The sequence below is a fragment of the Eulemur rufifrons genome, chromosome 20 (assembly GCF_041146395.1).
Source record: "Eulemur rufifrons isolate Redbay chromosome 20, OSU_ERuf_1, whole genome shotgun sequence".
Classification (NCBI taxonomy): Eukaryota; Metazoa; Chordata; class Mammalia; order Primates; family Lemuridae; genus Eulemur; species Eulemur rufifrons.
This window is the reverse complement of record NC_091002.1, coordinates 20,356,099-20,383,289: the sequence shown is the minus strand read 5'-3', so window position 1 is coordinate 20,383,289 and position 27,191 is coordinate 20,356,099. Positions and strand designations below refer to the sequence as shown.

General features: G+C 37.6%; 1 protein-coding gene across 3 annotated transcripts in view; it reads left to right on the top strand.

Annotated features, from left to right (window-relative positions):
• The window catches only part of RALGAPB (Ral GTPase activating protein non-catalytic subunit beta), a 98,090-nt gene that overhangs the window by 24,793 nt on the left and 46,106 nt on the right, over positions 1-27,191 (top strand). For all 3 annotated transcript variants that reach the window (XM_069496677.1, XM_069496676.1, XM_069496678.1), the window contains 9 exons: positions 6,915-7,046; positions 11,545-11,723; positions 12,822-12,970; positions 13,100-13,316; positions 16,731-16,932; positions 19,081-19,248; positions 19,712-19,826; positions 20,200-20,347; positions 26,770-26,834. In XM_069496677.1, the coding sequence (XP_069352778.1) occupies positions 6,915-7,046; positions 11,545-11,723; positions 12,822-12,970; positions 13,100-13,316; positions 16,731-16,932; positions 19,081-19,248; positions 19,712-19,826; positions 20,200-20,347; positions 26,770-26,834 (1,375 nt within the window). The remainder of the gene's footprint in view (positions 1-6,914; positions 7,047-11,544; positions 11,724-12,821; positions 12,971-13,099; positions 13,317-16,730; positions 16,933-19,080; positions 19,249-19,711; positions 19,827-20,199; positions 20,348-26,769; positions 26,835-27,191) is intronic.

The following is a 27,191-nucleotide window of genomic DNA, read 5'->3' as shown; positions in this document are numbered from 1 at the left end:
GCATGTGCTCACTTTGTGTCCCTGTGTCACATTTTGATAATTCCCATGTATTTCACATTTTTCATTATTATTATATCTGTTATAGTGATCTGTGATCAGTGATCTTCGATATTACTATTGTAATTATTTTAGAGTGCCATGAACCGTGCCCCATCTAAGACGGTGAACTTAATCATCAATGTTGCATGTCTTTTGACTGCTCCACCAACCAGCTGCTCCCTTATCTCTCTCCCTTTCCTAGGGCCTCCTTAATCCCTGAGAGAAAATGATGCTAAAATTAGGCCAGTTATTAACCTTACAATGGCCTCTAAGTGTTCAAGTAAAAGGAAGAATTGCATGTCTCTCACTTTAAATCAAAAGCTAGAAATTATTAAACTTTTCAGGGAAGGTGTGTTGAAAGCTGAGGTAGCTGGGTATGGTGGCTCACACCTGTAATCCTAGCACTCTGAGAGGCCGAGGTGGGAGGATTGTGTGAGGTCAGGAGTGCGAGACCAGCAAGAATGAGACCCCACCTCTACTAAAAATAGAAAAAATTAGCCAAGCGTGGTGGCATACGCCTGTAGTCTCAGTTAATCGGGAAGCTGAGGCAGGAGGATCAATTGAGCCCAGGAGTTTGAGGTTGCAGTGAGCTATGGATGATACCACTGCACTCTAGCTGGGGTGACAGAGCGAGACTCTGTCTCAAAAAAAAAAAAAAAAAAGAAAGCCAAGGTAGGCTGAAAGCTAGGCCCATTGCACCAATTAGCCAAGTATGAGTGCAAAGGAGAAGTTCTTGAAGAAAATGAAAAGTGCTACTCCGGTGAACACATGAAAGATAAGAAAGTGAAACAGCCTTATTACTGATATGGAAAAAGTTTGAGTGGTCTAAATAGAAAATCAAATTAGCCACAACGTTCCCTGATGCCAAGGGAACTTTAATTCTATGAAGGCTGAGAGAGGTGAAGAAGCTGCAGAAGAAAAGTTTGAAGCTAGCAGAGGATGGTTCATGAGGTTTCAGGAAAGAAGCCATCTCCATAACATGAAAGTGCAAGATGTGAAGCAGCAAGTGCTGATGTAGAAGTTGTAGCAAGTTATCCAGAAAATTTAGCTAAGAATATTGATGAAAGTGGCTACACTAAACAATAGATTTTTAGTGTAGATGAAACATCCTTCTATAGGAAGAAGATGACATCTAGGACTTTTTTTTTTTTTTTTTTTTTTGAGACAGAGTTTCACTCTGTTGCCTTGGCTAGAGTGCCGTGGCATCAGCCTAGCTCACAGCAACCTCAAACTCCTGGGCCCAAGCAATCCTGCCTCAGCCTCCCGAGTAGCTGGGACCACAGGCATGTGCCACCATACCTGGTTAATTTTTTCTATCTGTATTTTTAGCTGTCCATATAATTTCTTTTTTTTTTTGTTTTTTTTTTTGAGACAGAGTCTCACTCTGTTGCCCAGGCTAGAGTGAGTGCCGTGGCGTCAGCCTAGCTCACAGCAACCTCAAACTCCTGGGCTCAAGCGATCCTCCTGTCTCAGCCTCCCGAGTAGCTGGGACTACAGGCATGCACCACCATGCCCGGCTAATTTTTTCTATATATATTTTTAGCTGTCCATGTAATTTCTTTCTATTTTTAGAGGTGGGGTCTCGCTCTTGCTCAGGCTGGTCTCGAACTCCTGAGCTCAAACGATCCGCCCACCTCGGCCTCCCAGAGAGCTAGGATTACAGGCGTGAGCCACCGCGCCCGGCCATAATTTCTTTCTATTTTTAGTAGAGACGGGATTTCTTTCTATTTTTAGTAGAGACAGGGTCTTGCTCTTGCTCAGGCTGGTCTCGAACTCCTGAGCTCAAACAATTCGCCTGCCTCGGCCTCCCAGAGTGCTAGGATTACAGGCGTGAGCCACAGCACCTGGCCGACATCTAGGGCTTTTATAGCTAGAGAGAAGTCAGTATCTCGCTTCAAAGCTTCAGAGGACAGGCTGACTCTTTTATTAGGGGCTAATGCAGCTGGTGACTAAGTTGAATCCAATGCTCATTTACCATTTCAAAAATCCTAGGGCCCTTCAGAATTGCTAAATTTACTCTGCCTGTGCTCTATAAATGGAACAACAAAGCCTTGGTGACAGCACATCTGTTTACAGCATGGTTACTGAATATTTTGAGCCCATTGTTGAAACCTATTGTTCAGAAAAAAAGATCCCTTTCAAAATATTCCTGTTCATTGACAATCTACCTGGTCACTCAAGAGCTCTGATGGAAATGTACAAAGAAATTAGTGTTTTCATGCCTGTTAATACAGCATCCATTCTGTAGCCCATGGATCAAAGTAATTTTTTACTCTCAGGTCTTATTATTTAAGAAATACAGTTGACGCTTGAACAACATGGGTTTCAGCTGTATGGGTCCATTTATTCTTGGATTTTTTTCAATAAATGTATTGGACAATATTGTTTGGAGATTTGTGACAATTTAAAAAAACTCACAAACTGCATAGCCTAGAAATACTGAAAAAATTTAAAGTTAGCTGTGTCATCAGTGCATAAAATATATGCATGTATGCATATATATGTATATATGTAGATACTAGTCTATTCTTATTATTTACTACCATAAAATATACATAAATCTATTATAAAAAGTTAAAATTTATCAAAACTTATGCACATACAGACTGTACGTGACACCATTTGTAGTAATGGAAACATACAGAGAAATATAAATAAAGATGTAGTATTAAATCATAACTGCTTAAAATTAACTGTAGTACATACTGTACTACTATAATAATTTCATAGCCACCTCTGTTGCTGTTTCAAGGAGCTCAAGTATAGCAGATACCGGCTTAAAATGCCATGTGATGCTAATTATCTCAGCGTGAGCAGTTCATCTCTCCAGTAAATTGCATATCATGGTGAAAAGTGATCTCTCATGGTTTTTGGGTATTTTTCATCGTGTTTAGTGCGATACCATAAAACCTTGAATCAGTAACACCATCAGACCCATATGAAGTGCCACTAATAATGCTGGAAGTGCTCCCAAGAAGCAGAGAAAAGTCATGACATTACAAGAAAACGATGAATTGCTTGACTTGTACTGTTGATTGAGGTCTGCAGCTGTAGTTACCTGCCATTTCAGATACATGATTCATCTTGTAAACAGATGACATAAACTTATGGTATCAGTATATACAGTAGAGTACTTACGGTAAAAACATTTTGTTTTCCTTATGATTTTCTTTTTTCTTTGTTTTTTTAAGAGACTGTATCTCACTATGTTGCCCAGGCTGAAGTGCAGTAGCTGTTCACAGGTGTGATCAGTGCAAGGCAGCCTTGAACTCCTGGGATCAAGAAATCCTCTTGCCTCAGCCTCCCAAATAGCTGGGAGTACAGGCATGCGCCACCACACCTGGCTTTTCCTTCTGATTTTCTTAAGCACATTTTCTTTTCCCTAGCTTACTTTATTGTAAGAATATAATGTATAATATATATAACCTACAAAATATGTGTTAATTGATTATGTTATAGATAAGGCTTCTGGTCAGAAGTAGGCTAATAGTAGTTAAGGTTTTAGGGAGTTAAAAGTTACATGTGGATTTTTGACTTTGTGTGGCGAGTTGACACCCCTAACCCCCATGTTGTTCAGGGATTAACTATACGTTGTGTAAGGCTGTAGCTGCCATAGGTTGTGATTCCTGTGATGGACCTAGACAAAGAAAATTGAAAACCTTCTGGAAAGGAGTCATCATTCTAGATGCCATTAAGAATATTCATGATTCATGGGAGGAGGTCAAAATACCAACATTAATAGGAGTTTGGAAGAAGTCATGGATGACTTTAACGGGTTCATGATTTCAGTAGAAGTAGTAACTGCAGACGTGGTGGAAATACCAAGAGAACTAGAATTAGAAGTGGAGCCTGGAGATGTGACTGAATTGCTGCAATCCTATGATAAAACTTAAATGGATGAGGAATTGCTTCTTAGGAATGAGCAAAGAAAATGGTTTCTTGAGATGGAATCTACTTTTGGCAAACATGCTCTGAACATTATTGATATGACAACAAAGGATTTAGAATATTGCATAAACTTAATTGATAAAGCAGTGGCAGGGTTTGAAAGAATTGACTCCAAATTTGAAGAAAGTTCTGCTAAAAATGCTATCAAACTGCATCTTGTGCTACAGAGAAACTTTTGTGAAAGGAAGAATTGATTGATGTGACAAACTTCATAGTTGTCTTATTTTAAGAAACTGCCACAGCCACCCCAACTTTCAGCAACCACCTCTCCTATCAGTAAGCAGCTATCAACATCAAGGCAAGACCCTCCACTGGAAAAAGATGGCAACTTGCTGAAGGCTCAGATGATCATTAGCATTTTTTAGCAACAAAGTATTTTTTAATTAAAGTATATACATTGTTTTTAGACATCGTGCTATTGCATACTAAATAGACTATAGTGTAGTGTACACATAACTTTAATATGCACTGGGAAACCAAAAAATTCATGTGACTTGCTTTATTGCTATATTTGCTTTATTGGGATGGTGTGGCACCAAAAAATTCATGTGACTTGCTTTATTGCAGTATTTGTTTTATTGGGAATATCTTGCAGGTATGCCTGTGTAACTCTAGATATAGATAAGGAATCATTCAAAAACATCATACTATTGTTATCACACCTAAAAATGTTGACAGTTCTTAAAGATCAGCCAGTCAGTGTTCAAATTTCCCTGTATAGTAGGCCTTACATATCCATGGGTTCTGCATCCATGGATTCAACCAACCTGGGATCAAAAAAAAATTGCATTCAGTTTCAAAAATCAAAACTTGAATTTGCCTTGTACTGCACGTACTACATTGAATCCACATGAATATATGCATTTTATTAGGTATTATAAGTAACTTAGAGATGATTTAAAGTATACAGGAGTGTGTGTGTAGGTTATATGCAAATACTGCACCAATTTATTTAGGGGACTTGAGCATCTGTGGATTTTGGTATCTGAGGGGGTTCCTGCATGAATCTTCCATCATACCGAGGGACAACTGTATAGGTTTCTACTTTCTTATTTTTATTTCTTTGCGGTCTTTTTTTTTTTTTTTTTAAGGAAACTGGGTTGTTTGTCTTATAGAGTGTTTCACGTTCTGGGTTTTTCTGATTATGTCCACATTGTTAACTAACATGTTCCCCTGCACACCCCCCCCCCCCCCCCCCCGTGCTTCCTGTAAACTATTAGTTAAATCTAGAGGCTTGATCTGATTAAGGTTTGATTGGGGACAAAGGGAAGAGGTAGGAGGAACAAGTACTTTGTAGGTGGTGTTATGTGTCAAAAGGTAGACTACTCTTTTTCTGAGTTAATGTTTATATCTTTTATCGTCATTTAAACTAAAAAATGAAGTTTGGAATATTCTATTGATTCTGGTATATGATGGCAAACATCAATATTATGAATCTGTTTTTCAATAATACTTTTATCTTGACAATAAAAACAATATGCTTATAATAGAAAATTTGGAAAATGTAGGAGCAAATGTCCATCATTTAGAGATAACCTATGTTAACATTTTAATGTATTTTTTTCCCATTTAGTTCCCTTTTTTACAACACCAATTTGAGGCCGGATGTGTTGGCTAACACCTGTAATCCTAGCACTTTGGGAGGCCAAGGTGGGAGGATTGCTTGTGGCCGGGAGTTTGAGACCAGCCTAGGCAATGTATTGAGACCTCCCATCTCTACAAAAAAGTGAAAAAATTAGCCAGGCATGGTGGCTTGTGCCTGTAGTCCCAGCTACTTGGAAGGCTGAGGAGTTTGAGGTTGCAGTGAGCTACGATTGTGCTACTGCACTCTAGCTTGGGGCCTGGGTGAAAGAGTGAGACCCTGTCAAAAAAAAAAAAAAAGCCTCCCAAAACAATTTGAGATTATTCTAAATAATGTTGTTATCTGCTTTTTTGTTGTCTGATTCTTGTCACTTTAGTTACATGTGCTTTTTTCATTGTTAAATAGCTCCTAAGATCATATTTTTATTGGCTTTGTAGTTTGTCATTATATAAACGGAATTATAATTCATTTAATAATTTCCTTGTTGTTTTGATAGTCATGTTGTTCCCAGTGTTTTACTTTTAAAATATTGTTGATATGAATACTTTATACATATTCTTTGTATGTATTCTGATTATTTTGTGAAGATATAATCCCTAGATACAGAATAATTGAGTCAAAGGGCTTTAAACAGTTTTAATACATTTAGAATATTACTTTTTTTGAGACACAGTCTTGTGTGTCTCGAACTCCTGGCCTCAAGCTGTGCTCCTCTTTCAGCCTCCCAGAGTGCTAGGATTACAGATGGTGAGCCACTGCATCTGGTCTAGAATATTACTATTAAGTAATTCAGTCACTGAATTAACTTTTATGCTGCACCGTAAATTCTAACCTCCATGTAAAGTTATTATGAATAAGTTATATCTTAGTTATAGTGAAGAAATTTGCAATGGGATGAATCTTTTAAAAATAATATAAATATTATTTATATTTTAAATTATATGATTAATTATATCATTATATAATTTTATTTATAAGTAATAAATAGTGATATATAATATAAATAATGAATTATTTAAATACCAAATTTAAATAATTTAAATGTTTTAAACAATTAAAATATCTTTTTTAATGACACATAATTATACATATTTATGGGGTGCATAGTGATATTTTGATACATATAGTAGACAGTGAAGGGATCAGGGTAGTTCACATATCCATCATCTCAAACATCAAAAACTAAAAATCCCCTTTTCAGTCTGTCTATTTTATAAATGAAGGTTTTCATATATCTTGTTCACTTATGTGAGGTACACATATTTCAGCTATTTTCTCTTACGTTTCTATGCTGGAATGTATTTTTCATTCTGTTAAATGATTTCAATGGTGTGCTTTTTTTTAGATTGCTACGCTTTACATATGGTCCTTCATTTCCTCCATTTAAAGTTCCCGATGAAGATGCCAGTCTGATCCCTCCAGAAATGGATAATGAGTGTGTTGCACAGACATGGTTTCGCTTTTTACATATGTTAAGGTATTGTTATTTCATTATCTTTACCCAGCACGTGTCTTACGGCAGGAACCATGCTGAACTCTCTTGTTTGAATTCAGAACGTGGCTGCTAAGCACGATCCATCAAATGGAGCCGGTTTAGACAACAGACACATCCATATCATGTGTCTCTCGCTCTCCCCGTCCCAGCAGGGTTAGGCTGTTCTCAGCTGCTCCTGGTTTACACTTTCTAGGAACTTGTTCCCTGTGGTAGTTGCAGCACTTGTTCTCTTGCCTGTGGCTGCAGCCTGGATGATGGGCTCTTTTCTAGGACTTTGTCACATTCCGTGGGAACTGGATACTGCCTTGCTCCTCTCTGTGTCCAGCATTGACTGGTCAGTCTGCCTCTCAGGGCCTTCATCTAGTAGCCTGTTGTTTAAAATTTCACTGAGAGGTATACCCTAAAATTTCACAGGAGCATATACCACTACTTCCTACTGTCCGTTTCTTTATAGTAATTCTGTTCAGTTTGGTTTCATCACTTCCTGCTTGTCCCGCTTCTAACCCAATTCATGTGCTCTGTGGAACTTTTATTCTGTTATAAACTGTCTGAATCTTAAACTTTTTCCTTGTATCTTTTTGGTTTTACTAGCCTCATTTTTGTGTATTAATGATTCTAAATTACTCTGCGTCACCTTTTTTTTAATAAATCAGAGATATTAACCATTTTCTGTCATTTCTTTCCAGTTTGTAGTTATAATTTGTGTTTCTTGGGTAATTTTAGTTTTTGAATGTCTTTTTCTGTGATCTTTTTTTTTATTTTTATTTTTTTTACACGGAATCTCATTCTGTTGCCCAGGCTAGAGTGTTGTGATGTCAGCCTGCCTCACAGCAACCCCAAATTCCTGGGCTCAAGTGATCCTCCTGCCTCAGCCTCCCAGGTAGCTGGGACTACAGGCACATGCCATGACACTTGGCTAATTTTTTCTATTTTTAGTAGAAATGGGGCCTTGCTCTTGCTCAGGCTGGTGTTGAACTCCTGACCTCAAGCAATCCTCCTGCTTTGGCCTCCCATAGTGCTAGGATTACAGGTGTCAGCCACTGCACCTGGCCTGTGATCATTTTCTATTTCCTTTAAGATTAGAAAATCTTTCTGTGGTTTTTGATCAGACAGATATTCACCTATGATTTCTTCTAATATTGTTTCCTTTGTGACATTAAATTCCTTTATATATACCAAGATCTGTATTTAGTTCACATATTATTCCATTAATTTCTTCATTTATTTTTATACCAGATTCATACTTTTAATTTTTTTTAACTTTACATTTACTGTTATTTAGTAGGCCTAATGTCTTTTTCCCTCTTTTCTTCACTTCTCACCTGTTTAACATTTCAGATGAATTTTAGAATCAATTTGTCAAGCTAAAAAACACAATCAAACAGAAAAACCCCACAAAACCTTTTGGGGTTTGGATTGTTTATTAACTAGGGTAAGGAACACATCCTCCTTTAGCAAATACACCTGAAAATCTTTCGTGAAGTCTGGAGTGGGGAGTATTGTTGGTCACATAGTCATTCAGGGACCTGGGCTGACAGAGGCTCTCCCATCTTCATCATCTGACTCCATTAGGGCCTCAATGTTATAAGCAGGAGCTTTGTATCTGGCTAGCAGATGGGGAAGGGAGAGCAAGAAGAATTGTGCGGGAGGTTTTTTCTGAGCTAGACCTTGAAGTGATGCAAATCATTGCTACTCATATTCCATTGGCCAGAACTCAGACACACACCACACTTAATTGTAAGAGAAAAGAGGAGGAAAAGAGAAAGTGATGGTTAGCTAGCCAGATTCTGCCAAAGATGAGAATTGTATGAAGCCTGTATTTATATTTAGAAAAAGCTGATATCTTATATTGAGACCAGCCTGGGCAACATAGTGAGATCCCTTCTCTACAATAGATTAAAAAAAAAAAATTAACTGGATGTGGCTCATGGCTGTAGTCCTAGTTACTCGGGAGGCTGAGGTAGAAGGATTGCTTGAGCCCGGGGGTTTGAGGCTGCAGTGAGTTATGATCACACCACTTCCACTCCAGCCTGGGCAACAGAGCAAGATTTCATTTCTAAACAAAAAATTAAAAATACTGTTTTGACACCCTTCTTTTGTTCTGATTTTCATTGGAATGCCTCTAATATATGGAATTTTGAGTAGGATATTGGTTGTTGATATTAGATAATTCTTTTTTATGCTCCTGGTTTCCTAAGCAATTTAAAAATTTAAAAAATATTAATAAAATCAAGAATAGTACTGAATTTTTTTCAAATCATATTGTGGGATCCATTTAAACAATTAAATGGTTTCTCTTTTCGGATCTACTGATATATTAATTTATTTCACAATATTAAACCATCCTTTATTACTGAGAGAAAAATTACACTTGGTTATGGAATGCTATTCTTTTAATGTTTTCCTGAGTTGTCTCTAGTTCTATTTTTCGACTAAATTATGTTTTGGTAACTTAAAGAAAAAAGAATAGGAAAACTTCCTGTCCTCTTTTATTCTCTGTTATGTGAAAGTTTTCTGTTCTTTAAGAGTTTGAAATAAATGCTGTAAAACTGTAGTCCTGAAATCTTTTTTTAGACATAGTTCTTGGATAATCTTTTCTTGTTTCTTTACTCCTAATTGATCTCTGGAGGCTTAATCTGTCTTCTTGAGCTGCACCTACTTAAGCGAATGCAGGTGAAAAAGAGGTTATTATATGAAGATAGGTCTCACTGGGCTCCAAGAAGTGGTGAACAACCAAGTTCTCATGTTGGGGAGGGATCAAGGCAGCCTTGGGACAAGCCACTCTGTTATCTGTCTCTCTTAGCTTTTTTGATTCTATTGTGGATGCAGTTCTCTTTCTCCAGCAGGCTTCCCTCTGAGTTCCTGTTTTCTCCTGCCTTTGGGAGGTACATGCAGCCCCATGATAAGTGCCCGGTGATGCAAATAGCTATGACTCTGTATGACTTCACCTCTTGTCCTTTCAGTTCACTGGGGCTTTCACTTTGCTCAGATTCGCAAAAGGGATAAATTGGATGAAATGATTGTTGTTAATTAGGCTACATTAGTTGTAGGTCTCTAGCAGACATCTGGATAGACTTGTTTTAGGACAGTTTTACCTCCTTGCTTAAAGGAGCCGTGGGTGGGTGGGAGGCAGGTCAGTGAGGATTATTCAGAAGGGGCTGTAATGGTTATTGGCAAGTTTCCTGGCATGAGGGCTGAATATGATGGGGAAAGAGGCATCAGCATTTTGTCTAGTATGGTAATGCTTTATCTTTTCCAGGGAAACCAAAAAATGATTCCCATTTTTGTTTCTAGTATAAAAAACAGAATATACAAATGCTTGTTCTTGGACTTGTTTGTGTAGGCCCCACCTAGAGATTCTATTTCAGTAAATTAACTGATCCCCCCCCCCCCCCCCCCCCCCCGCCCAATGTGTCAGGTACACACAGCACTGGGAACTGCAGGAATGCAGTTTCTGTTATCTGTTCCATATCCTTTGTTACCCATTTTCATTCCAAATTTTATTTATTTTCTTGAGTTTGTTCTCTGAATATTTGGGTGCCAATAAAATCACTTCTGGTTTATATCTGGAGGAGCTGGTGTAAGCCTTTCTCTTCCCAGTTTTCAATAGCTAATAGACATGAATTTAGCAGAGCTCTGCTGTACTGAGGTGTAGTCCATTTTAACCTTACTGCCTGTTTTTCTAACTTCTGAGCAGATAAACTGCAACCCAGCAGATACTGCTGCTAGAGACTTCTTACCTCCTCTACCGCACATGATTTTTCATACATTCACACAACCCTTTTCCCCACTTACAGTTACGTGAAATTAAGTCTTTTGGTGGGTGGAAACAAAGGTTTCAAAGGGTAGAGCATATATAGGCCATGAATTTCTATTTCTCAACCTAGTTGTTTTGCTTTGTAGCTAGTGGAAATTCTATTGGCTATAGGTTATCAATATCACTTTGAATTGGAGAAGCTATTTAATTGACGGGTAAGCAGACCATTTTGAGTAGAAACCTAAAGCTGTTTTTTAATGGAAAAATTTTAAATTATTTGTACATGTAATATAACTCAAGCCCAAATACATTGTTTTGAAATTTATGGCTTCAGGACATGCACATGAATATAACATAAAAGTGTGAAATGTTAAGGTAAAATTTTTCCTTGGAGTTCTTGTTATTTATATCTTTATCATTCCATTGCTTAATTCCAAATATATTAGAAAATAACTACCGTATTCTTAAAAAATTAAAACCTTTTCTAGTCTTACTTTGATTCTCATTCTCTGAGTAGGAAGAGGAGAAGTAAGTTCATATAAACACAGTGCAGATCTCCCATAAAAAAAGTTGATATTTGAGTCCCTAGCCCATTTAATACAGATCATTCTCCTCTCTTAATTAAAGAAATAAACACAAACAGTCCTGTTTTTAAATTAGATTGCATATATTTTATTGCTATAGAGATTTCTAAATGTGTAATTCTTCTCTCTCTTTTGATAGTAATCCTGTGGATTTGAGTAACCCAGCTATTATAAGCTCTACCCCCAAATTTCAGGAACAGTTCTTGAATGTGAGCGGAATGCCGCAAGAATTGAATCAGTATCCCTGCCTTAAACATCTGCCTCAAATATTTTTTCGTGCCATGCGTGGAATCAGCTGTCTGGTGGATGCATTCTTAGGTGAATTTTGTGTATGTTGCTAGATGTGTGAAGAACTACATTCAGATAACTCTAGAGTTTAATCCTAGGAGCTGTTATAGAAAACTCAAAGGAAAAGATGAACAGATTTGATGACAACAAACCAGGAAAAATTATTTTCAATGAACATAATAGCTAGAAGGTTATTGTTGTCTTCATATAAATAAATCAAACAAAATGCTAAGAAAAAGAAAAAAAGCCTAGTAGATATATGGATAAAGGAATGAATAAATGATTGCAAAAGAGAAAAATGTTCATGCTCACTAGTTATCCAAAAAAACTAGAGATTAAAATGTATTAGGGACCAATCTTATGTATATCATTTGAAAGCAAATTATACCCTTTGTGAACCACTCTTTTAAGCTGTTTTTCACATTTTAGATATATAAAAGTCAGAATTTTTTAAACCTGTTGAAAGGCAGCAATATTTATTTGTCATTTTCTAAAACATTTGTTATATGTACTTATTGATATATCACACGGGTAATATATTCTGATTAACTTTTGCTGCCACATAACAAGCGAAAATCCCAGTATAACCAGGTAGTTTATTTTCACATACATTAAATCCGGGGCTAAGCAGTATACCAGGGCTAAGCCCTATACTAGTATAGGGCTGGTATAGCAGTCCCACTGTCAGGGATCCTAGGCCCTTCCATCTGGTGACCCTCCGTCCTTTGTGCACTGCCTTGTGAGCCATGATGGTTGAATGAGTTTCAACCATCCTCTCTAGGAATTAGGAAAGAAGGAGAGTCTAAAGCTGATTGGTCCTTTTAAGGGGATTTCTTGGAAAACCCACCCAACAATCACTAACTTTTCCATGGTCAAAATATGGCCACATCTAGCTACAAGGGCACCTTCAAAATGGAGTCATTTATTTTTGTGTAGCCTTGTCCAGCTAAAATGTGTGTTCTGTTACTCAGGAGGGAAGGATGAGTGGATATTGTGAGGCAACTAGCATTCTCTGCTATAGTATTAGTCTGTGTGTCCCAAGCCTTCACTAGTATTGCTTGAGGAAGCTTTCCTGATCGCATATTTTCAACTATGAAGAATAACTCCATTTGTCTTTTTTTAAAAAAGGCATTTCTAGACCCCGATCAGACAGCGCTCCCCCAACACCTGTGAATAGACTAAGTATGCCTCAAAGCGCTGCTGTCAATACCACCCCACCGCATAACCGGAGGCACCGGGCTGTTACTGTGAATAAGGCCACCATGAAGACAAGCACAGTAAGAGTTTACATCACCATTGTTATGCTCTTTATGATGGGCTTTTTAATCTGCCATCCTTTTTATAAAGTTCTGCTGTTTTCTCAAATTTTACATGAGTATGGGTGTATTCTTATGTTCTTCTAATAGGTTAGTACTGCTCATGCCTCGAAAGTTCAGCACCAGACATCTTCCACCTCTCCTTTGTCAAGTCCAAATCAGACTAGTTCAGAACCCCGGCCACTGCCTGCCCCTCGGAGACCAAAGGTTAACAGCATCTTGAATCTCTTTGGATCATGGTTATTTGATGCAGCATTTGTGCACTGTAAACTTCATAATGGGATAAACAGAGACAGCAGCATGACTGGTAAATATTGCTCAAGAAATATGTTATCATTTTTTTCCTTTCCTTTTTTTTCTTTTTAGTCTTTCCTACCTGCAAGATTAATATGTATTTTAAAAAAGCTCTCTGTTTCTGACCAAGCAATGTCTTGTGCTTAACCCCTTCCAGCTGAAGTAACAGAACTTTGGAAGTTTTCCTATCTGTCCTTTTTATGTATGTTCTATGAGGTTTGGCCTTTTGTCTGGTTTTGTAAGATATACTTCAGGTTAGTCCCTTTTTGTTGAATCAAATTCCGTTCAGTAGGTGACCTGGAAGTTCCCTTCATGTCAGCCAGGATAATATTTATATGAAGAATTAAAGACTTTTACTCACAGGAAGTGTTTTCTTAGATTTTGACAGCCATTCATTCATTAGTACATGTAAATCCCAGAAAAGTTTTGCTTCTCAATGGACTCTAACCTCTCAGATTTTAGTTTAGTTTCAAGGGCACACTTTTGAAAATACCATTTGCTCTGTATCTTAATAAGGCTGACTGGTGTCAGAATTAATAACTCAACCCCTATCTTCATTTAGATTTTATTATAAAAATGAAACTAAATAAAATCTGGTTTATTTTTGCCATCTTACTATTAATACTTGGAAGTAGTGTCGTAGAGTGCAGGATGGATAGGTGGGATAGTGCAGAATGTTTTGAATATTTATGATATGTCTTAGCTGAAAAATAATAATGGCTGGCATTTATTGAGCTGCTATTACTATGTGCCAGGTACTGTGATATATGCATTAATGAGTGTATTGGTTGTTTGGTAAGAAAGCACTTTTCCACTGGGGTCGGAAATAGATTGAGATAAAAAGATGTCCAATTGCTTTACTTTATCCATCTCTAGGGAGAATGTTAATTCCGAGGATAAAACTAATGGCCGTAAAGGTTTCTGCTTTGTTTCAGAAATGCATTCTTAGCTATTTACATCTCAGAACTAGGGTCTATGTCTGTAAACATTATACACGTGTCATTATTTTGGATGTTCTTATAAATCTTTTAAATAATTTAGAAAAGTTATGAATATAAAGATTTTTAGGAATGTCATTTGAGAATTGCATGGTGGAGTTTAGGGATTCCTTTGCTTATTTTGTTCAAATTCAGACACTTTATATTCTACCATTACCATATTATAATTTTACTCACAAGTTTGAAAGCAGTGTTTGTTTATGGATAAGTAAATGTACTTATGACGACGAAATGAAAACTTTTTAAAAACCACTTTTCAGTTATATTTTCTTTATGTTCGTGTACCTTATGTTTTGAGCTTCTGAACCATGTTTATATTTATTAATTTGTATTGTATTTTCTAGAATAAGTCAGTCATATTTTTAGACATTTTTATTAAAATGTAATTCTTACAATGTAACTTTTGGGTATACAGCTGTTGACACTGAAATCCTGAATCTAGAATGGCTCAACCTGCTGCTTCATTGTTGGGCTTGCTTAGGGGGAGCTTATAGATCTTTCCACTCTCTCAGGGAGTTTGTAACAGCTTTGCTCACCCTATTGCATCCAAATATAGAAATCAGAATTCAAATCATATGTGAGCAACATCTTTTAACTCTTTAACATTTTCCTTGTTGGGGAGAGGAGAGAAGCTCCTCTTCTCATAGTGTTCGGAGATGATAAAGGCTGTTCCGTTAACCAGGTGATAATGAGGTGTCCAAATAGTTGAAGGGGTTAGAATGATGTTGGGTGTGGTGGGAGGCTTGGGTATACTGACTGTTTTTTAAGTACTGGCTGCCATCAAGGAATTCTGCCCTGCAGTTCACCTCTAACTTAAAATGTTTGCTTCTTTGAACTGGTTAGCTTTAGATTTATGTGACAGTACACTGTACTTTGTAAAAGTAACATTGAGCTGGGAAGGGTTAATGAACTAAAATTTTAATGCACGTTATGGGCAGTTCAAAACCTCAATTCTTTGTAGTTGTGTAATTTTCTTTGTTCATTGTTTTGCATGATACAAAAATCATAATTTTGGACCTGAATGCACAATTTCCTATGTTTTTGAACTAGCTTGTAGTATCGTAAAGCTTTTAATCTAACTTTTAAAAAGCTAAAAAGCTTCTTAACTTATTGTAAAATTTCACCATCTTTAAAGTATTTTATAATTACTGCTGTCCTTTGATTTGTTTCCATTTATTTCTATTATCTTGCAGCATCTTTTATCCAAATTCTTCTTTCTTATAAATCTTGTAAGTAGGAACCAGAAGCTTCTCCTTAATTGCAGTCATGTTTTTTTATTTTTTTTCATAATTCCATTAAAAAATTTGATTGTCATTGTCTCTTGTAGTTTTTGCACTTGGGAAGAAAAATACTTTTCTGTGTTTTGAATGGGGAAGATTGTTGGCAAAAGCAAATTAATCTGCCTGAATCAGTCCCATTATTTCTGTATACTAGTCTGGTCATGTCATGAATTCCAGGACTTTGCACTAACTGTGTTTTGGCTTTTTTTTTTTTTTTTTTTTAAAGCTTTAAGCTTATTTTTATACAGATTTAGTGTTTGATTTGTATGCATTCTGCATGTAGTGTTTTTCAAATGTATTATTGCTGGATAGCTTATTCAGGACTAAAAATGGCTCATGGGAAGTTGCATAAAGATTTATGCTTGACTCTGCATTCTATCAAATCTATTATTACAAAATAAGCATTTCATGTAGAGTAATAAAAGATTTCAGAGTGGTTTTCAATACACTGTGAAATCTTTTGTTAAAAATAAAAGCAACTTTCAAAGGGCTTCTGTTTCAGTGATACAAATGATTATGATAATCTTTCTTACCAATCCAATTTTCTGATTTATCAACCTCAAGTTAGCTGCTGTCTGTGGTCGTTAAAATTCATTCTCATTTTGCTTGGTTGGGCGATTCTTTGGTGTGTGTTTTGGAGTTGGGTGGGTGGGTGGGAATGCTTTCTCTTCTTCCCTACCCATTTCTCATTCTTACCTTGCCCTCTCCCTAAAGTATACAAACTGGCATGGGGTTGCCCATTTAATTATATCTATCTGAGGTGATGTGTAAGTAGCAGTAGCTAATGTTTAAGTATCATTCTACAGAGGGAGGAAAAAACAAAATAATAGAAAAGCCAAATTCTGTATTATATATCTGTATATAAATACAGATATATGCAAATGTCTCTTATCAAAAATTCAGTTGAAAAATGCTTTTGGTAGAATCTGTTAAACTGACAGTGCCACTGTAAATTAATTGTTACTCATTTTCAAAGAAGATTTCAGAGAGCCCTTTTTAAAAAACATTAAGACATAGTTGCTAAATAAAAGCATTATTGGATTCAAGTAGCTATTTAATGACACCAACATTTGATCTTTGTGTCCAGGGTCCCATGAGCCTATTTGGCATATTGACAAATATAATAAAACACTCCTTTTCTCTCCCCAGCCATTACAACACAAGCTAGCTTGGAGTTTCGACGGAAAGGGTCACAAATGTCCACAGACACCATGGTTTCCAATCCTATGTTTGATGCAAGTGAATTTCCTGATAACTATGAAGCAGGAAGAGCTGAGGCTTGTGGGACACTGTGTAGGATATTTTGTAGCAAGAAGACTGGAGAAGAGATTCTGCCAGCTTATTTATCCAGGTCTTAGAATTTTTCGTTTGTTTTTCCATTTATACAGTTTTGATAGTGAAACTATTGTAGCATGGCTTGGTAGACTGAATTGATAAGTAAATGTTGGTCTGAAATACCTACAAATGTATCTGTAAGTAATTGAAATTTGCTTGAATTTTTCCATTTTACCTGCCTCATCAGATTAGGTAAAGACCCCTAAGACTCTTTTTATTTTAGAAGTGTTATTTATTCCGTCATATTTGAATTTTACTAGTTATGGAGAGATTTGGAAGGACCGTGATAATTTGTTGATAAATTTTTAGTACAGTATTAAACACGTAGACAGTATTAGGTATTTAATACAGTATTAGGCATAAATCAGCTATAAATCCTGCCTCCAAGGAGCTTATTTTCTGGAGTGAGCAAAGCAATGCACACAAGTAACAATGATCCAATAGGAATAAGAAGTTGATGGGAGAGAGGCACAAATAAAGTGCTGTGGGTGTTCAGAGGAAGAAGCAGCACACACTTACCCCGGGGGATTCAAAAAAAAGTTATGGAGGCCTGGATGATCATGCTAGACTGAAAAAGGATGGGCATTATTTAGACTATGTTAGGTAGCTGGGTGGTGTTACCTTATCCAAATCTCTGGCAACCATCTTTGTGAATGGCTCTGCCATCCATTCAGTTGCTCAGGCCAAAAACTAGGAGTCATTTTAGACTCCTCTCCTTTTGTCTCTGTAGTCAGTCAAACAACTCCTCCTGCCTTTGTGCCACTTAACTCTCTTTCTGATCTCTCTTTCCACTCTGTCCCCACCATGACACTTTAGACCTTGTTACTTTTGCCTAAATTAACTAATAATAGCCTCCTATTTTTCTTGACTCTCTTGCCCTCCTTGACTAATCATTCACACAGCTGCTGAAGTGAGGTTAATATCAGCAAGACCATTTAGGTATCTGCATACCTACTAGGTTCTCAGGAGAGAGGACTAACTGACTCTGTCTGAGGGAACCAAGTGCAGCAGCATATAGATGTGAAAAAGAATGATATATACAGGGAACTAGGCAGGGGTATCTTAATCATAGACTCTTGACTTGAAGCAACAGAAACCCTCTCAATTGGACTTAAGCGAAAGGAGAATGAGTTATGAGAAGCTAGTGATATTTAATGAATTCTAAGGTCAGGAAGTACAGCAGTCCTCATGAAGAGCAGGAACCAGGGAATAGAAAGTGCTCAAGGATCAAAACAACTTCTCTCCTTTCTGTTTCTATGTCTTCATGGTCTCCCAGAACTGCTTCATTCTTTTCTTCTCTGCAGATCATTTTCTTATACTGTAGTATGCTTCTAAATTCCCAATTCTCATGGCCTTGGTCTAGGTCAGGGGTGGGGAACTTGCGGTCTTGGGGTCACATGTGGCCTTCTGGATCCTTGAGTGCGGCTTTTTGACCAAATTCAAATTTTACAGAACAAATCTTTTTAATGAAGGGATTTGTTCTGTGAAGTTTGGATTCAGTTAAGGGGCTGCACTTGGGGATCTGGAGGCCATGTGTGGCCTTGAGGCCCCAAACCATCAGGGCCAGTTAGCATCTCTGAATCCTAATTTCAGATTCCTGGGAAAGGATCTGATTAACCTTGTGTCTGTCTCTGGTCTAGTCAGCTACAGCTGTGAGGGTGTGTCAGGTAAGGGTGCTGGAGCTCACCGCTTGTGGTGGGGGCACATTTCTCAGGAGGGAGACCATGGACTAGGGACATATCCCAAATGGTTTTAGTAACAGTGAGGGATGTAAACACACTTTTTTCCCTAGGAATTATGAAATACTGCAAAATTTTACTGCTGTGGAGTTCAATTCAGTAATTCCTCCAGTTTATTGATAAGTACCACAGCCATTTGTTTTGTTTTGTTCTGGTTGCCTCATTTGCAGGCACCTATAACTTTGAATTTCAAGGCTTAAGCTTTAAGAAGGTGTAATAGACATGAATCTTTTTTTTTTTTCATTACGAAAGAGGATTTGGTTTTTAGTGTATGTGAATCAGAATTGTTTTAATTCTAGTAATACTTTCTAAACGATAGAAATAGTGAAGAGTGGAAATAGACTTGCAGATGACTTTGTAGAAAATAATAATTATGAAAGCTTTTGATAAGCAGTTTGTTTAAAATTTTTTTCTTGCTTTCCTAGATTTTACATGCTTTTAATTCAAGGTTTGCAGATAAATGATTATGTGTGCCATCCTGTCTTGGCCAGCGTTATTCTAAACTCCCCTCCTTTGTTCTGCTGTGACTTGAAAGGGATTGATGTTGTGGTTCCTTACTTTATTTCAGCTCTTGAAACCATTTTGCCTGACAGGTAAGCTGTCATTCTCTACTGTTATCAGTTGTCTGGTGTGGCCTGGTCTGTTTTTGTGCCTCCTCCCCACTTTCCTAATGTATCCTGTCCAGTTGTCGTCACAGTCCAAGGGGACTCAGGCCACATTAAGTGAATGTAGACTGTCCACACCCACCTTATCCCTGAACTCCTTCAGTTCTGATTTGTCTGTGGGCTTGTTGAATCTTTTCTGGCCTAGTCTAGAGGGGTAAGAGCAACTCCAACCCAGAGGTTCTTTGTCGAGTTGGACTTATATTTTAAATAAAGAAATAAATCAATCAAATTCTAGTTTAATTCAGTAACATTTTAACATAGAAATTCACACACACACACACACACACACACACGATGCTTAGGTTGTGAGAAATTGGCATAATATATATTTGGCAATAGCTAAAAATGTCTTTTAGTTAAAAAATACTAATAGCTTTTTATTTTTTGGCAGAGAACTCTCAAAATTCAAAAGCTATGTAAATCCAACAGAATTGAGAAGATCTTCCATTAATATCCTACTTTCTTTGTTGCCCCTCCCTCATCATTTTGGCACAGTCAAATCAGAGGTAATATTTTATTAAAATTTCTTATATTCTATATTCTGTTTTGTGTGCTAATTTAAGTCAAATTATATTTTAAAAATGGAATGGGAGCTCTTTTTTAAAAAACTCAAGTTATTTCAAGTGAATTAATGAAGTTGATTTGTTGTGTTATTTTTTTCTGTCAGTCTGCCAGCAAGCCTTGGCCTACCATTTCAAGTGTTACAGGCTAGTGATAGCTGATAACATGTGTTGAATGCGTTAGTGACAGATTTAGCACAGTGACGAATATTAGACTGAAAGCCTTGCTCATTAGACTGATCTGTTTGCTGTAGCTGATGCCACGTGGGCATAGTGAGCCACAAGCATTGATATTAAATATTATTTGTTTTTTCCGTAGGTGGTCCTGGAAGGAAAGTTTAGTAATGATGACAGCTCTTCTTATGATAAACCAATAACTTTTCTATCCCTGAAGTTGAGACTTGTGAATATACTAATAGGTGCCTTGCAAACAGAAACGGATCCAAACAACACCCAAATGATACTAGGTTTGTGTTCACACATTTTTTGTTAAGTGAAAACCCATGTGCTGTTGACCACAGGCATGCTGAGAAGGTGGCGATCAGTGACAGGAGCCTAAGCCCAGTGCAGCTCTACTTACTGTTCTCAATCAAAGGCAGAGTTCGTTTGCTTTTTAATGTAAAGAAAAATTTAAGGGGGTGAGATGAAGGAAGTAAAGTATTATAGTTGTCTTGGTTGTTCATTTTTATTTGTGCTTTTTGCTTTTCTTTTTCTCTCCCTCCTCCCTTCCTCCCTTCTTCTCTCCTTTTCTCCTCTTTTCTCTTCCGTTTTCCCCTTCCTTCCTTCCCTTTCTTCTTTTCCCTTCCTTCCCCCTCTCCTTACTTCTGCCTCTTCCTCTTCCTCCTGCCCATTACTTACATGTGAAAAAAATTGGAGTTGAATATAATTCTGGAAGCCACATCAGAACCCTGACAAGAAGTTGTGGAATAGCTGTTGTATGTCTCCCCTCTTTCCTTATTGTTTCCCATTTGTCTCCTAATCATATGGATTCTCTGTCTTAAATGTGTCCTCATCATCATGGCCACTGCTGTATTTTAGGTCCTCATCACTTCTCAAGTTGATTACTATAACCCTCTCTTGTCATACTTCTGGCTTTTCATCAGAACCAAGGGCATGGTCCTAGGTACAGGTACTCTGGGGGGATACTAGAGAAATGAGTGGCATGATTCTTACCCTTGAGCAAGTCTCATTGGAGAGATTGAGAGCCCTTATAAAATCATCACATAATGGCATAAGGCAGTGTTGATTGCATATCACGTTGAATGTCTTCAGGGTTGAGAGAGAAAAAACCAAAAGGGCAACCAGCTCCTGCGTTAACCTCTATTCCATTGACCCTACATCTTTTTCACTGTCTCTCACATCACCTCCTCCCTCCTTACCTAAATTCAATTTCCCTTAACGCTTTTTTTTGTTTTGTTTAAGTCATTCAAATTTAGCAGTGGGGGGTTGTATACCAACTTTAGTGACACTAATGTTAATGAGTTCTGGTAACATACTACCATCGGACCAGGCAACAATTGGACACCCCTTCCCCATCCCCTGAACACTTTTAAACCCTTTCTTTGCTTAAACTGAGCTGTCCGTTTATTCCACACTCACACCTGAATGGTTGAATAGTGCTGGAGAAAAAAAAAAATCACATACCAGGGCCGATTAGACTTTTCAGATTTATGACTATAAATCTCAGGTGGCACTTAACTCACTGACAAGGTCTTACTACACTTCCCTAGTGAATTCACATTTCTCTTTCTCTCACCTTGTTTCTCCAAAGCCTGCTTCTTTCTTCCACTTAGCTAATGATCTTGCTCCATATTTCATAGAAAAAATACATCAGATGAGAATCATCTCATCTTCCCATCATTTCCACCAACTGTCTATAACCTGCCCATAGTTCACTCTTTCTTCTTCTTTCATTCAACAAATACTTGGGTTCTGTTATGTGCCAGATACCATCCTGGACTCTGGGATACAGCAGGGAACAAAATAGACAAAAAATCCTTCTGGTGAGGGCAAGGAGCTACTGATAAATAAGGTAACTAGTGTGTTACATGGAGGATAAAAAGCAGGGAAAGGAAACAGAGAAGGTAAGGGTGTGTGAGTGATTGTGAGACGTGGCAGAGAGGAAGGGGCTGTTCAGTTTTGAATAGAGTGCCTTGGCAGATCTCACTGAGAAGGTGAGGGAGTGAGCCGTGCAGATAATGGGAATGAGAGTGTATCAGACAGAGGGAAGAGCAGTAGCAAAGAACCTGAAGCAGGAGTGTGTTTGAGGAACAGAAGAGGCCAGTGTAGCCAGAATGAAGAGAGCAAAGGTGGAAGAAGGAGGAAATGAAGATATAAGTAGCCTCAGCTTATTTTAGTGTTGTTCCACTTGGGCCCTAAATCCTATCTTCCTTGCCTTCTCAAGGACATCACTCTTCTTTCCTATCTGATCAACTTCTCCCTCGTTAATAGATTATTTATAGTGGCATAAAAATATGCCTTAATATTACCCTCTTAAAATATACCTTCCCTGGCTGCCTTACCTAACTACCCTGTTGTCCTTATTCTCTGCTACCCTTTAAATCAAGACTATTTGAGTTTTATGTACTGACTTTCACTACTTGCCTACCATTCTCTTCAGCTCACTGTCACAGGGCGTTTGTCTCCACCATTCCACTGAATCACCTCATATCAAGGTTCCCAGTGTTCTCCATCTTGCCAGAACTACTGTCATCTTACTTGGCCTCTTAACAGCACTTGATTTGGTTGACCATTGTCTCCTTCTTTTAACACTTTTTTCTAGAGGCCTCCATCATACCATACTAGCCTGATTTTAGTTTTATCTCACTGATTCCTCCTTCTCTGTTTTTTTTGTTTGTTTGTTTTTGAGACACAGTCTCGCTCTGTCGCCTGGGCTAGAGTGCAGTGGCATCATCATAGCTCACTGCAACCTCAAACTCCTGGGCTCAAGTGATCCTCCTGCCTCAGCCTCCTGAGTAGCTGGGACTACAGGCATGTGCCATGACACCTGACTAATTTTTCTATTTTTAGTACAGATGGGGTCTCGCTCTTGCTCGGGCTGGTCTCAAACTCCTGAGATCAAGCAGTCCTCCCTCTTTGGCCTCCCAGAGTGCTAGGATTACAGGCGTGAGCCACCGCACCTGGCCTTTCTCTGTGTTCTTGCTAGCTTTTTCTCTCCTACCAGGTATCTCAGTGTCAGAAGAACCCAAGCTCTGGCCTTCTTATCCTAGGTGGTCTCATCAATTTCATGGCTTCAGATTTCACATATATGCTGAATATTCTTTAGCCTAGACATCTCCTCTCGGTTTAACTTGAGTTGCTAGCTAACTGCCTACTTGATGTCTCCACTTGGGTATCTAAAAGGCGACTCAAACCTAACTTGCCTGCTTCCCACATCCCGTCCTTAAATCTGCTCCCTGCCAATCTGATTCCTCATCTTGGTAAGTGGCGTCATCCTGTATACGTAATTGATCAGGCAAGAACCTAAGACTCGTCTGTCTTTGATTTTTCCCTTTCCCTATGTCCAAATCTATCCCTAAGTTCTGTCAGCTCTGCTTCCAAAAGATATCCTGATCAGCCTTACCATCTCACTCCTTTCTTGCCCCCCTAGAGTATATCCTACCCACTTAGGCTAGAATGATTGTTCTAAAAAGGATAACTTAGATAATGCCAGTCAGTCTCCATGCCATTGGCTTCCCGTTACACTTAGAATAAAATCCATTTTCTTTATGCTTATCTATGGAGACCACATTCAAACATTATCTTACATCTGACTACCTCTCAGGGCTTGTCTGTTTGTACTTTTCTCTTAGTTCTCTGTGCTCCATTCATACTGGCCTTTTTTTCCCCCCTCATTCATTTTCACATCCAGCTCATGATAACTTCTTCTGAGCTATACTTACTATTCCTCCTGCTAGAATCTTCTTTCCTTGATTTTTGCTTAGCTTCTGTCATCTTCTTAGAGAGACACTCCCTGATAGACTCTGCTTAAGGTGATCTCATTTCATCATTTTTTCACAGCATAGTACCTAAAATTATCTTGTTTGCTTAAATGTTTTACTCCTCCCCACTTTGATATATTTTTAAAAATATAAAGTATTTGTTGATTGACTAACAAACCTAAACCTAGTGTTATCACTAAGGACAGTCTTATCTCCCTTAAACATCATCACAGAGGCACTGATGAACAAAGGGGCTCTTTTCCTCCCCCAATCCCATGTTCAAATTGGATAACCAGCAATTTACTACATTCGAAAGCAAGGAGTTTTTAGTTGTTGCTTCTGTATCTCAGCACCACTGAAGTTCAATCCTGGATATGGAGATCACCACCCTTGACAGTGGTAGCTCTCAGAAAGCCAGGCTTTCCTCAGCCAACTAACCAGGGTCCCCACTGAACCAAGTGAATGCAAATGCCATCCCAGCCCACAAAACCTGGGTGGCAGATAGAACTTCCTGCTTCTGGAGCAGTTGATCCCTGAGAATGCCTTGACCTTGGCAGCGGCTAGAGGCTTCCACTCTTCTCTTATTAGCAAGGCCAGGGATTGGGCTGCTTCTTAGCATCTTAGATTCTTATTTGTTGAAAGGCAGGATCATACATTCCATTTAAGTTCTTATAGCCCCAGAGGAGGTAGGGTACACATCCTTCCAGCCAGAACACAATCCTTGAGATGGTTCTAAAATGCCTTTAAAAAACAGAGAGACTGATCCTAAAGAGATAAGTCACAACTGCCTACATTTCTCCAGAGTCACCTAATTAGTAGGTGACTGGAGTTGTCTGTAGCTGGATAAAAAGTTTTGTAGAGTCTCATAAATCTCAAATGCCATTAATTTAATTCTGGGCATGATTTTTCTAGATTCATAACTGTAGTTTTTTGCTCTTACATTCTCAATTATGAAGTGTAGCTATGTTCTTGTTTAGGCTGGGTTCTTAGAGACCTTCTGAAGTTAGTGTGGTCAATCTGACCAAGGGTTGGAGTCAAAGTCCACCAGTGGCATCAACACTATCTCGGATACATTTTGAATACTGAGGGAGGGGGAATGTTTTGATATGAGAGGTCCTCCAAGTTATAGTGTTTTAGGTTATTCAAGCAACATAATTTCACTTGAAATTAGATAGTTTCTGCAGCTGATGGAATATTTAGTTTTGCTTTGCCTTTGTTCTGACGAGCTCTCAAGGTACAAGGAAGAGTCAGTTGTCACTCTTGCCATAGGTTGGCAAAGCTCTTTATCCACAGTGGGCAAGAGCACGGGATGAGAAGCAATGCACTAGGCTCCCCATCTTGTTTCTGTCCTAGCTTTTCCAGGGCTATGGATTCCTTGATAATAAATAAATGTTGCTTGGTTTCAGAATATGCAGACATTGGCAAGCCCCAGACTGTATGGCTTTAGTCATTCTTAAAAAGCAGTATGGTCAAAAAGGTATAGCTATGATTTTTATTTTGTTATTTTTATTTTTAAAAGACCAGAACTTAGTTTTAAAATTATTCCATAATATTTTCCTTAGATTATATTATCCCTGAAATTAAGATGCTTATATCTGGTCTTTTACACCAATTAAAAAATATCTGATAATGGGCATGTTTTTATATATTATAGCAAAGTTTGACCACCACATTTATTTTAAAAAAATGTGATTATAAAACTTTGAGGGCAGATCAGAATTAGGGGATTTTTAAAGAGTATCTTTTTTGACCAATCAATGCATTTATTAGTACAGTTGATCCTTGAACAACATGGGGGTTAGTGGCGCTACATCCTGAACAGTAGAAAATGTGCATATAGCTTTTGACTCCCCAAAAACTTCACTACTAATAGCTTACAGTTGACTGGAAGCCTTACAATAATATAAACAAGACGATTAACACATTTTGTATGTTATATATTATAATGTTACAATAAAGTAAGCTGGAGAAAAGAAAATGTTATTAAGAAAATCATAAGGAAGAGAAAATACATTTTTAATACTCTACTGTATTTATTGATACTGTAAGTTTATATTTTCTGTTTATAAGGTGAATCATCTCTTTGAAATGACAGGCAACTGCAGCTACAGATCTCAGTCTACAGTAGATACAGAACAATTCAACTTTTTTGTAATGTCATGACTTTTCTCTGCTTCATGGAAGCACTTCTAGCATCACTAGTGGCACTGCATATAGCTCCCATGATGTTAATCAAGGTTTATGGTATTGCACTAAACAATTGAAAAATAGACAAGAACTGCCAGAGATCACTTTTAACTGTGATATGCAATTTGCTGGAGAGACAAACTGCTTACGTGGAGATGATTAGCCATCAAATGGCGTTTTAAGTGGATACTTGCAACACTTGAGCTCACTGAAATAGCAACAGCAACAGGAGGTGGCTATGAAATTATTGCAGTAGTGCAGTATGTACTACAGCTAATTTTATGCAGTTATGACTTAATACTGCATCTTTACCATTTGTTTACATTTCTCTTGCCTGAATGGCACCATGTCCGGTCTGTGTGTGCATAAGTTTTGATAAATTCCAACTTTTTGTAATAGATCTGTGTATATTTTATGGTTGTAAATGATAAAATAAACTAGTACCTACATATATTTTATGCATTCATGACATAACCTAACTTTCTCATTTTTTTTGATTTCTCTATTGCTACTCAGTTTGTCTCCACGTTTTTTCAAATTGTCACAGATCTTCAAAAAATTTTCCAGTATGTTTATTGAAAAGCAATCTGTGTATGTGCAGTTCAAACTCGTGTTGGGAGTCAACTATAATTTTATGGGAATTTCAGGAATGCTCAGCCAAAATCGTATTCCCATCTCTATTAATCATGTAAGATATTTTAGCCATTTTAGTGTTCTTGTGTATCTTTTTAAAAGTGCCTTTTTTTGGTTTGCTGTTGCAGGGGCAATGTTAAATATTGTTCAAGATTCAGCACTTTTAGAAGCCATTGGTTGCCAAATGGAGATGGTAAGAAACATAGGACATGTAATCTTGTCAGAGAACATCAGTTTTGGATTTTATGTAAATTATATACCAAAATGTCTGTCTTTGTGGTTTTTTTAAAGTCCTTTTGTTTGTAAATCCAGCTCATTGACTTGGACAGATTCTATTTTAAAATAGCTTATATTTTGAGGTTTCTTACCTTTCAGCACCTCACCAGCTGTACATCAGGTCCCTGAGAGATTCTGTGTGAGAAAAACTCCAGCTCAATCTGGTCTTTATTCCTACTTAAAACTCTTACATGTTTTGCTCTGCTGGTGAACTGGCTTGAATAATGTAGGAAAAGCCCCAGCCAGCAGGCATGTAGTTTATTGTTTTCCATCC